This window comes from Cetorhinus maximus, chromosome 13 (genome assembly GCF_964194155.1).
Source record: "Cetorhinus maximus chromosome 13, sCetMax3.hap1.1, whole genome shotgun sequence".
In the NCBI taxonomy this organism is placed as follows: Eukaryota; Metazoa; Chordata; class Chondrichthyes; order Lamniformes; family Cetorhinidae; genus Cetorhinus; species Cetorhinus maximus.
In genome coordinates, this window is record NC_135891.1 from 32,179,141 (window position 1) to 32,191,321 (window position 12,181).

The window sequence follows — 12,181 nt, forward strand, 5'->3', positions numbered from 1 at the left end:
ACCCGCCATCGAAATGGAGTGTTTCCAAGGAATGCATAGTTAATGTAGGGTGTCTGGGACAATACGGCGTGAAAAGCCACCATTGCAGCCAGCCAGTAAAATGTTGTTTTACCTGCCCACTACCACATTTAGTGCAAATCTGAGATGATTCTGTGCAATGTTTCAGGTTGATTAAAAGTCTGTTTCTCTCCACAGATGCTGCCTGACCTGCTGAGTATTTCCAGCATTTTCTGTTTTTATTTAATATAACTCCTCTGTTTTTCAATCCTTCCCCTCTAGAAATGGACCCCAGTACTTAGTTTTCTTCCATACTAATGACCGGCCTCATTACTTTTAGTGATTTATGTATCTGTCCCCATATATCCCTTTGTTTCTCCACTCTTGTTCTCTTAGGGTCTGATTTTTAACTCTGTGTAATTGATGGGCTTTGAATTAATTAAAATCAGGGCCAGGCAGCATGTGGTATCTTTATACTTCCTGCCAAAATGGATCAGTTCATTATACTGAACTTTATTTGCCAATTACGCATCAATTCAGTAAAGAAAACAGAGTGCGGAAAAAATTCAGCAGGGCTGGCAGCATCTGTGAAAAGAGAAACAGAGTTAACTGAATGACTCTTCTTTTGATCTGAAGGGAGGTAGAAATGTGATGGGTTTTATGCTGTTGAAAGGCAGAGGAGGAGTTAGAACAAAGGGAAGGTCTGGGATAGAGGGCGGGAGAGATTAAATAACAAAGATGTCATCACAAACAAAAGGCAAAGAGAGTGGTAATGGTTGTAGTAAAGAAACAAAGCATAGGTCCAGAGTGAGTGCTAATGGCAGGATGATGAAGGCCTCTGTCTGAAAACAAAAATATGAAAACACAATGCACACTGGCACTTGACCAAAAAAATCAAAATGGAGGACAGAGTTATGGTCTGAAGTTGAACTCAATGTTGAGTTAGGAGGCTGTAAAGTGCCGAATTGTGAGAGAGGGTGCTGTTCCTCATTCTGCAAGTTTATTAATGTTTATGATCAGACTCTTATGTGCAACCTTATCAAAAGCCTTTTAGACGTTAATACAATAACCGTTATAGATTCTCTGGAGATCTTCCCTCCACAGCTTCCAACCTCATTGTCTCCCATCCCCAGGCAGCCTCCTTCCCAAAATCCACAAACAGGACTGTCCCAGTAGACCAATCGTATCAGCCTGTTCCTGCTCCATGGAACTAATTTCTTCCAATCTTGACTCTGCTCTCCCTCCCATTGTCCAGTATCTTCCCACCTACATCTGGCGATTCCTCTGATGCCCTATGTCATATCAACAATTTACAGTTCCCTGGCCCCAACCACCTCCTCTTCACCATGGACATCCAATCCCCCTACACCTCCATCCCCCACAAGGATGGCCTGAGGGCTTTCCGCTTCTTCCTTGAACAGAGGCCTGAACAATCACCATCCACCACTACTCTCCTCCAACTGGCTGAACTTGTTCTCTCACTGAACAATTTCTCCCTAAACTTGTCTCACTTACTCCAAATAAAAAGTGTGGCTATGGATACCCACATGGGTCCTAGTTATGGCTGTCTCTTTATGGGGTATGTGAATATTCCTTGTTCCAGTCTTACTCAGGCCCCCTCCCACATCTCTTTCTTCGGTACATCGATGACTGCTTCGGTGCCGCTTCATGCTCTCGTTTGGATCTGGAAAACTTTATCAATTTTGCTTCCAATTTCCACCCCTCTATCACCTTCACATGGTCCACCTCCGGCATTTCCCTTCCCTTCCTTGACCTCTTTGTCTCCATTTCTAGTGATAGACTGTCCACCAATATTCATTACAAGCCCACCAACTCCCACAGATACCTCGGCTACAGCTCCTCACACCCCGCTTCCTGTAAAGACTCCATCCCATTCTCTCAGTTCCTTCGCCTCTCTGTTCTGATGATGCCACTTTCCAATACGGCGCTTCTGGCATGTCTTCCTTAACTGATGTCTCCCCACCACTGTGATTGACAGGACCCTCAGCCGTGTCGGACCCATCTACCACGCCTCTGCCCTCACACCTTCCCCTCCCTCCCAGAACCATGATAGGGTCCCCCTTGCCCCCACTTTCACCCCACCAGCCTCTGCATTCAAAGGATCATCTTCTGCCATTTCTGCCAACTCTAGCATGATGCCACCACCAAACACATCTTCCTCCTGCCCATGCCCCCCCCCCCCCCCCCCCCACCCCCCAACCACACCCACATTAGCATTCTGCAGGGACCGCTCCCTCCAGGGCACCCTGATCCACTCCTCCATCACCTCCAACACCCCATCCCCTTCCCACGGCACCTTCCCATGCAATCGCAAAAGCTGCACCACCTGCCCCTTTACCTCCTCTCTCCTCACCATCCAAGGGCCCAAACACTCCTTTCAGGTGAAGAAGCGCTTCACTTGTACCTCCTTCAATTTGGTCCACTGCATTCGCTGCTCCCAATGTGGTGTCCTCTACATCGGTGAGACCAAACGCAGACTGGGCGACCGCTTTGTGGAACACCTCTGGTCTGTCCGCAAGCAAGACCTAGACCTTCCGGTTGCTTGCCATTTCAACATACCATCATGCTCTCATGCCCACATGTCCATCCTTGGCCTGGTGCAATGTTCCAGTGAAGCTCAACGCAAACTGGAGGAACAGCACCTCATCTTCTGACTAGGCATTTTACAGCCTTCTGGACTCAACATTGCATTCAATAACTTCAGACCATGAGCTCTCTCCTCCATCCTCACCCCCTTTTTTATCCCCTTTCTTCTACATTCATTTTTATTTATTATCCACTTGTTATATTTTTATTTATTTATCTGTAGTTTTATCCCCTTTTTATCCCATTTTCTATCCTTTTTTCCCCCCACAACCGCCCCCTCCCCCCACCCCATCCCTTACAGGGCCATCTGTCACTTGTTCCATGATGTTCTTTCACACAATGCTATCCTTGTTCTGCTATAATCACATTCTGCTTTCTTATCTTTATGCCACTATTAGCACATTTTTTAACACTAACCACTACCACTAACAATCCCTTTGTCCTTTGGTTCATGACATCTTTGTCAATACCTCCTTTGTCCCCACCTATCACTGGCCTTCTATCCAGCTCCACCTGCCCCACCCCCTTAAACAGTATAAATTTCATCACATTTCTACTTCTCTTCAGCTCTGAAGAAGGGTCATACGGACTGGAAACATTAACTTTGTTTTTCTCTCTCCACAGATGCTGTCAGACCTGCTGTGTTTTTCCAGCATTTTCTGTTTTTGTTTCAGATTTCCAGCATCTGCAGTATTTTACTTTTATCTTTACAGATACTCCCTTACCTACCACATTAGTTATTCAAAAAACTCAATTAGGCTTGTTGGACTTCATTTATTCTTTATAAATCCATGCAGGCTCTCTTTGAACAATTCATATTTGTCCGAGTGCTGTCCCTGATAACAGTTTATTACTTCCCCACAACAGATGCTTGACTAAATCCGTTTATCATTTCCTGGTTTGCCTCTCCTACCGTTCTTGAAGGATGGAGCTCTCTTGTGATTTTGACTCACCTACAGATCAGCAGGGCAAGTTGTGGTTGTTATTTACCAATCAGGAAATGGACGTTCGAACAGAGTTTTCAATTATGAAAGTCCCTCAGTAATAAATCCCTTACTTACTTTGACCAGAATTTCCCATTGGAGTGAGCCGTGGTGGTTGTTAACGCAGTTTGTAATGCGCCTGAATGCTTGAAGCTGTTGTACTTAGCGCCATCATCATGCACAGCAAAAGCCATCAATTGAACTTTCGGAGCAACACAAGCATCACAGTTTTCCGAAGGAAGCTAACCAGCAATCACTAGCCACGGCGTCACTTCTGCTTGGGTAAAAAGAAAATTCAATTCAATTTAAAGCATTTCTCCACCCATCTGAAACCAAACTCGCTTGCCCTGCTCATCCTCCGATCCGGATCTGCTAGTAATACGTGTCACTTTACATCGAAATCCATTTCAGCACTTCCGGGTACATCTAAGTTAATTTCAGGACTTCCGTGTACAAGATATCGAAGAGTCGTAGCTTCCAGCCACAGTTACCTCTTGCAGCCCTGTCATTCTAATACTAAAGAACTCTCCAGCACCAACAGAATGAATAAAAACAGAAAGGGAGGGGGAGAGAGAACTCAGCAGCACAGGCAGTATCTGTGGAGAGGGAAACAGAGTTAACCTTTTCAATCCAGTAAGACTCTTCGGAACTAAAACATGGAATTCTCTAGAACGGTTGTGTTATGTTAACTTGGTTGTTTTCAAACATACCCCCTTTTCTTTTATATTTGCCTGCAAGAACCGATGAAGTGACTTAAACACCAAGATTACAAATACGCGAGTCACTAAGTAATGATATTCCCAGATTCGGAAATATCCCCTCGATAACAAAAGCTGCTGCCTGAACAGTAGAACTTGTTTTATGATTCATTATACGTTAGCGTTGTTACATTTGAATGCAATGTACGCTTTTGCTAATTAGTGTTTCGCAAACTTGCCTGCAGGAAGAAAGGGTTCATGTCCCATACAAATATTGACACATCCTCGGGAATCTTTTGCAAATATTGATACAGTCCTAGGAACGATGTCATAACTTTTGAAAGACTGTTACAATTATCGAAAGAAAAACAGTGCAATCTTTGTTGCAGCAATATATAGATACATCCCCGCCAATCACCCAAGAACGACCAAGTGCAGTCACAGAGCTGCACATATATAATTCCAATCCCATTTTAAATGCGTTTTCTTTATTGTTTATATAATTTGGTATTATATAATTATTTCTCGTTAAATAGCAAAACTTATTGCAATGGGGGGAGGGGGAAGCAGAGTTTTCTGGAGTACACTTGTTGGGGAGTGTAAAGCTAGAGTCAGTAAGTAGCTGCAGCATGACAAGTTTACATAAATGACTTCTATTATAAATGTGGACAAAGCAATTTATCATGGAAACATTTGAGACATTAACATGGCAACAGGAATTAAGATTTTGTAGATTTTTTTAGTATTCTGGATAGATCTACAGGAATAAAATGCTAATTAATGTCAAATACTAAAATCTGATGATCCTATAGGCATTCTCTCAAGAACCCTTTAGGTTCCAGCAACTAAAGTTTGAAAATGTTGATATAAGTATTGTAAATTTAAGCATTTCAGGTGAAAGATTTGGTCATTTTAGAATGATTGGGGGTAAGTTACTTAAGGTGGATGTCTGTAATGTGGGAAAAAAAGTCAAACTAATACCAGGGCTGTATTACTGAATGCCAGGCCAGAATAAGGAAGAGGCCAAATTGTTCTCCTAAGAAATAGGAAGGGTATATGGGAAACAGGAAAGTTAATCAACCAAATATAAATCAGCAAAGCTCAAATGTTTTAGAATCAAAGTTTAAATCCTTTCCTTAATTCTACTCAAGATCTCCACTGCCTCCTTACCTTTCATTATAATCCTTTATCACTGAAGTGATTACATACTTAATCACCAAGACTATTCGTCCCCCTCTACATGTTCGCGATCTGTCATGTAGAGTTTATAATCTGGAGCATTTAGTTCTCAGCCCTGACGATCTTGCAGCTATCTCTCAGTAATGACTACCATTTGCACCTGCAGTCTATTTAATTTATTCCTTATACTCCATGCATTTATATAAACTCCATGCATTTATTTGGGATGCACGCCTTTACTGTTCCTTCTGCCTGAATGTTTGAGCTACATTTTTAAAATTTCTCTCTCCTGGTTTAAATACATATTTTAGTTTTTCCCTTTACATCTAAATCACAAACACTAAAAGTAGCAATACAGGTTAATAAAAATTAGCTAAGCACTGCAGTTCATTTCTAGAGTGATAGAAGTGGAAAGTAGAAAAGTTAAGTTAAACATGTATGGAAGCTTGATTAGACTGCGTTAACTGTACTACGCACAATTCTGATCTTCATATTATTAAAAAAAGACAGAGGCAGGGGAGAAGATGCAAAAAGATATTCACGAGGGTGATACCTGAACTGAAAGGAAAGGCTGAAGAGACAGGTATTCTTTCTCTAAAATTGAGAAGGTGGACTGGTGGCCATTAAAATTATGAAAAGGTTGGATAAGCTAGATGTAGAGATGTTTCCACTTATTAGGGAGATCAAAATTAAGAGCCATTAATAGAAAATAGTCACCAATAAATCCAATGGGAAATTTTGGAGAAATTTCTTTAGTCAGAGTGGTAAGAATGCAGAACTTGCTCTCACAAGGAGTAGTTGAGGTGAAAAGCTAGGTGTATTTAAGGCAAAACTAGATAAGTACATGAAGGAGCAAGGAATAGAATAATATATTGATAGCGTGGGAGGAGGCCCATGTTCACCCAGGGCATTTGTCCTGGATCTGAATAGACTTATTATTGCTACCCAATGAAATGGGAGAACAATGGAGATGACTTACAGCTACAATACAAAGTAGCTTTCTAATTTCTAAATAAAGCTTTTTCTGAGTTGTTTTTCAGTGTGATCCTTATTTGCCTGCTCTCCCACTTCTTGCAATTCATTAACACCAGGAAGCTGGAACAGAGAGGTGAATGATATAAATTAACTCAGAAACCTGTCTCGCTGGGGTCTTTTTCTATCATATTTCACTTAATGGAGGTCTACAAAATTAATGGTTAATGATTTTTAAATGGTGATAAAAAGGTGGATTCGAGGACATAGGCCATTGCCTCTGCTCATTTCCTGCAACAAATGTCTTGTTTTTTGTTTCAATGACACACACAGGCTGTCTACATTGTAGCTGAGCTAACTTTATTGAAAACACATTTTTCTAACATAAACACATATCTGCAGTGTCTAAACTCTATCAAGACAGACTCGAACATGGGCTATCTGACCTTCAAAGCCCCGGTCAGGTGACCCCCCAATCTAGTACAAAGTACTGTATACTATCTAATACTGGGGTCCACTACCACAATCAACTATTATCATGGCAACAAATATCCACCTTCAACCTATTATGTGTTTCTTCTCCCTTTTACTTTTTTTTCCCTTTATTCTTTCATGGTATGTGGGCATTGCTGGCAAGGCCAGCATTTGTTGCCCATCCCTAATTGTGCTTGAAATACCTTGCTGGGCCATTTCAGAGGGCAGTTGAGAATCAGCCACATTGCTGTGGGTCTGGAGTCACACGTGGGCCAGACCAGGTAGGGACAGGTGATTTCCTTCCTGAAAGGACGTTAGTAAACCATATGGGTTTTTATGACAATGAGAGTTAAGACTAGCTTTCAATTCCAGATTTTATTAATTGAATTTAAATTCAATTTGGGATTTGAACCCATGTTCCCTGGACATTAGCCTGGGCTTCTAGATTCCTAGTCTAGTGACATTACCACTGTACTGCTGTCTCCCCCATTATCATTACCACTCATTTTTCACCATGTCTTCAAGATTTCCATTTTTGTTTCCTTGTTTGTTGAAATTAATTAAATTAAATCAATGATATTACTATGCTATGTTTAATATCATCAATCAATAATGGGACCCAAATGAGGTTTGAGGATAGAAGTGGGTGGGAGGTGAAGAGCAATAATTGGGCTGGACTTAAAGGAGTGGGCCACAATCAAAACCAGAATCAGGACACCACGAATGTAAGGGAAGCTTGCTTCCTACTTGAGGGAGAAAGAAATAAGATATGCTGGTAGGGTAAGACAAAGTAAGGTAGGAAGGGGCTTGTGCAGAGCATAACCACTAGCTTAAATAAAAGCAAAAATCTGCGGATGCTGGAAATCCGAAACAAAAACAAAAATACCTGGAAAAACTCAGCAGGTCTGACAGCATCTGCAGAAAGGAATACAGTTAATGTTTCGAGTCCGTATGACTCTTCACCAGAACTAAGGAAAAATAGAAAAGAGGTGAAATATAAGCTGGTTTAAGGGGGGGGTGGTGGGACAGATAGAGCTGGATAGAGAGCCAGTGATAGGTGGAGATTGCCAAAAGATGTCATAGACATAAGGAGAAAGAGGTGTTGACGGGGGTGATATTAGCTAAGAAATGTGCTAATGGTGACACTAAGGGTAGAGAGCAGGACGAGCAAGGGACAGATAGCCATAGTGGGGGTGGGGTGGGGGGAAGGGATTGAAATAGGCTAAAAGGTACAGATAAAACAATGGATGGAAATACATTTAAAAATAATGGAAATGGATGGGAAAAGAAAAATATATCTAAATTATTGGAAAAAGGGGGATTGGAAAGGGGGTGGGGATGGAGGAGAGAGTTCATGATCTAAAGTTGTTGAACTCAATATTCAGTCCAGAAGGCTGTAAAGTACCTAGTCGGAAGATGAGGTGCTGTTCTTCCAGTTTGCATTGAGCTTCACTGGAACATTGCAGCAGGCCAAGGATGGACAAGTGGGCATGAGAGCAGGGTGGAGTGTTGAAATGGCAAGCGACAGGGAGGTCTGGGTCAGGCTTGCGGACAGACTGAGGGTGTTCCGAAAAGCGGTCACCCAGTCTGCGTTTGGTCTCTCCAATGTAGAGGAAACTGCATTGGGAGCAGCGAATGCAGTAGACTAAATTGAGGGAGGTGCAAGTGAAATGCTGGTTCACTTGAAAGGAGTGTTTGGGCCCTTGGACGGTGAGGAGGGGGGAAGTAAAGGGGCAGGTATTGCACCTTCTGTGGTTGCATGGGAAGGTGCTGTGGGAAGGGGTTGAGGTGTAGGGGGTGATGGAGGAGTGGACCAGGGTGTCCCGGAGGGAACGATCCCTGCGGAATGCCGCCAGGGGGGTTGAAGGGAAGATGTGTTTGGTGGTGACATCATGCTGGAGTTGGCGGAAATGGCGGAGGATGATCCTTTGAATGCGGAGGCCGGTGGGGTGATAAGTGAGGACAAGGGGGACCCTATCATGGTTCTGGGAGGGAGAGGAAGTTGTGAGGGCAGATGCGCAGGAGATGGGCCGGACATGGTTAAGGGCCCTGTCAACCACCGTGTGTGGAAAACCTCGGTTAAGGAAGAAGGAAGACATGTCAGAGGAACTGTTTTTGAAAGTGGCATCATCAGAACAGATGCAACGGAGGCGAAGGATCTGAGAGAATGGGATGGAGTCCTTACAGGAAGCGGGGTGTGAGGAGCTGTAGTCAAGGTAGCTGTGGGAGTCGGTAGTCATGTAATGAATATTAGTGGATAGTCTATCACCAGAAATTGAGACATAGAGGTCAAGGAAGGGAAGGGAAGTGTCAGAGATGAACCATGTGAACATAATGCAGGGGTGGAAATTGAAAGCAAAATTAATAAATTTTTCCAGGTCCAGACGAGAGCAGGAAGCAGCACCGAAGCAATCATTGATGTTCCGGAGAAAGAACAAAACAAAAACAGAATTACCTGGAAAAACTCAGCAGGTCTGGCAGCATCGGCGGAGAAGAACAAAGTTGACGTTTCGAGTCCTCATGACCCTTCAACAGAACTAAGTAAAAATAGGAGAGGGGTGAAATATAAGCTAGTTTAAGGTGGGGGGGGTTGGGGGGAGAGAAGTGGGGGGGGAGGTGGTTTTAGGGACAAGCAAGCAGTCATAGGAGCAGATAATCAAAAGTTGTCACAGACAAAAGAACAAAGAGGTGTTGAAGGTGGTGATATTATCTAAAAGAATGTGCTAATTAAGAATGGACGGCAGGACACGCAAGGTACAGCTCTAGTGGGGGTGGGGTGAAATAAGACTAAAAGGGCATAAAAGGTATAGATTTAAAAATAATGGAAATAGGTGGGAAAAGAAAAATCTATATAAATTATTGGAAAAAACAAAAGGGAGGGGAAAGAAACGAAAAGGGGGTGGGGATGGAGGAGGGAGTTCAAGATCTAAAATTGTTGAACTCAATATTCAGTCCGGAAGGCTGTAAAGTGCCTAGTCGGAAGATGAGGTGCTGTTTCTCCAGTTTGGGTTGAGCTTCACTGGAACAATGCAGCAAGCCAAGGACAGACATGTGGGCAAAAGAGCAGGGTGGAGTGTTAAAATGGCAAGCGACAGGGAGCTCTGGGTCGTTCTTGCGGACAGACCGAAGGTGTTCTGCAAAGCGGTCACCCAGTCTGCATTTGGTCTCTCCAATGTAGAGGAGACCGCATTGGGAGCAACGAATGCAGTAGACTAAGTTGGGGGAAATGCAAGTGAAATGCTGCTTCACTTGAAAGGAGTGTCCAAGGGCCCAAACACTCCTTTCAAGTGAAGCAGCATTTCACTTGCATTTCCTCCAACTTAGTCTACTGCATTCGTTGCTCCCAATACGGCCTCCTCTACATTGGAGAGACCAAACGCAGACTGGGCGACCGCTTTGCAGAACACCTTCGGTCTATCCGCAAGAATGACCCAGACCTCCCTGTCGCTTGCCATTTTAACACTCCACCCTGCTCTCTTGCCCGCAAGTCTGTCCTTGGCTTGCTTAGGCACTTTACAGCCTTCCGGACTGAATATTGGGTTCAACAACTTTAGATCTTGAACTCCCTCCTCCATCCCTACCCCCTTTCTGTTTCTTTCCCCTCCCTTTTGTTTTTTCCAATAATTTATATAGATTTTTCTGTTCCCACCTATTTCCATTATTTTTAAATCTATACCTTTTATACCCTTTTAGTCTTATTTCACCCCACCCCCACTAGAGCTGTACCTTGCGTGTCCTGCCGTCCATTCTTAATTAGTACATTCTTTTAGATAATATCACCACCTTCAACACCTCTTTGTTCTTTTGTCTGTGACATCTTTTGATTATCTGCTCCTATCACTGCTTGCTTGTCCCTACAACCACCGCCCCCCCACCCCCCCCACTTCTCTCTCCCCACCCCCCACCTTAAACCAGCTTATATTTCACCCCTCTCCTATTTTTACTTAGTTCTGCTGAAGGGTCATGAGGACTTGAAATGTCAACTTTTTTCTTCTCCGCCGATGCTGCCAGACCTGCTGAGTTTTTCCAGGTAATTCTGTTTTTGTTTTGGATTTCCAGCAACTGCAGTTTTTTGTTTTTATACCGGAGAAAGAGTTGTGGGAGGGGACCGGAGTAGGACTGGAACAAGGAATGTTCCACATACCCCATAAAGAGACAGGCACAACTGGGCCCATGCGGGTACCCATAGCCACACTTTTTATTTGGAGGAAGTGAGAGGAGTTTAAGGAGAAATTGTTCAGTGAGAGAACAAGTTCAGCCAGATGGAGGAGAGTAGTGATGGATGGGGATTGTTCGGGCCTCTGTTTGAGGAAGAAGTGGAGAGCCCTCAGACCATCCCGGTGGGGGATGGAGATGTAGAGGGATTGGACGTCCATGGTGAAGAGGAGGCGGTTGAGGCCAGGGAACTGGAAATTGTTGGTATAATGTAGGGTGTCAGAGGAGTCACAGATGTAGGTGGGAACAGACTGGACAAGGGGAGAGAGAATGGAGTCAAGATAGCAAGAAATGAGTTCCGTGGGGCAGGAACAGGCTGACACGATCGGTCTGCCGGGACAGTCCTGTTTGTGAATTTTGGGTACGAGGTAGAAGTGGGCCGTCCAAGGTTGGGAGACTATGAGGTTGGAAGCTGTGGAGGGAAGATCTCCAGAGGAGATGAGGTTAGTGACAGTCCTAAAAACAATGGCTTGATGTTCAGTGGTGGGGTCATGGTCCAGGGGGAGGCAGGAGGAAGTGTCTGTGAGTTGACGCTCAGCCTCTATGAAGTAGAGGTCAGTGCGCCAGACAACAACAGCACCACCCTTGTGAGCAGGTTTGATGACAATGTCAGGGTTGGACATGAGAGAATGGAGTGCAGCAAGTTCAGAGAGAGGCAGGTTAGAGTGGGTGAGAGGAGCAGAGAAATTGAGACAACTGATGTCATGCCGACAGTTCTCAATGAAAAGATCAAGAGCAGGTAAGAATCCAGAGGGAGGGGTCCAGGTGGAGGGTGAATATTGGAGGTGGGTAAAAGGATCCGTTGAACGGGGAGAGGACTCCTGCCCAAAGGAGTGAGCACGGAGACGAAGGTGGCGGAAGAAGAGTTCAGCATCGTGCCAAGCCCGAAATTCATTGAGATGAGGGCGTAAGGGTATGAGACTGAGTCCTTTGCTGAGCATTGAACGTTCAGCATCAGAGAGGGGAAGGTCAGGGGGTACGGTGAATACATGGCCGGGGCTCGGATTGGAAGACGGGATGGGGACAGAGGGACATGCAGAGGTGGAGTGTCCTGGA

General features: G+C 44.1%; 1 protein-coding gene and 1 long non-coding RNA gene across 5 annotated transcripts in view; one reads left to right on the forward strand and one right to left on the reverse strand.

The window, feature by feature from the left end:
* Window positions 1-4,088, reverse strand: part of slc17a9b (solute carrier family 17 member 9b) — a 65,612-nt gene extending 61,524 nt beyond the window's left edge. For 2 of the 4 annotated variants that reach the window (XM_078555207.1, XM_078555205.1), the window contains exon 1: window positions 3,666-4,088. In XM_078555207.1, the coding sequence (XP_078411333.1) occupies window positions 3,666-3,684 (19 nt within the window). In that variant the 5' untranslated portion in view covers window positions 3,685-4,088. The remainder of the gene's footprint in view (window positions 1-3,665) is intronic. The other 2 variants (XM_078555204.1, XM_078555206.1) reach the window with 2 other exon arrangements.
* Window positions 1-12,181, forward strand: part of LOC144688526 (uncharacterized) — a 933,048-nt gene that overhangs the window by 787,611 nt on the left and 133,256 nt on the right. The gene's annotated exons all lie outside the window — the stretch shown is intronic.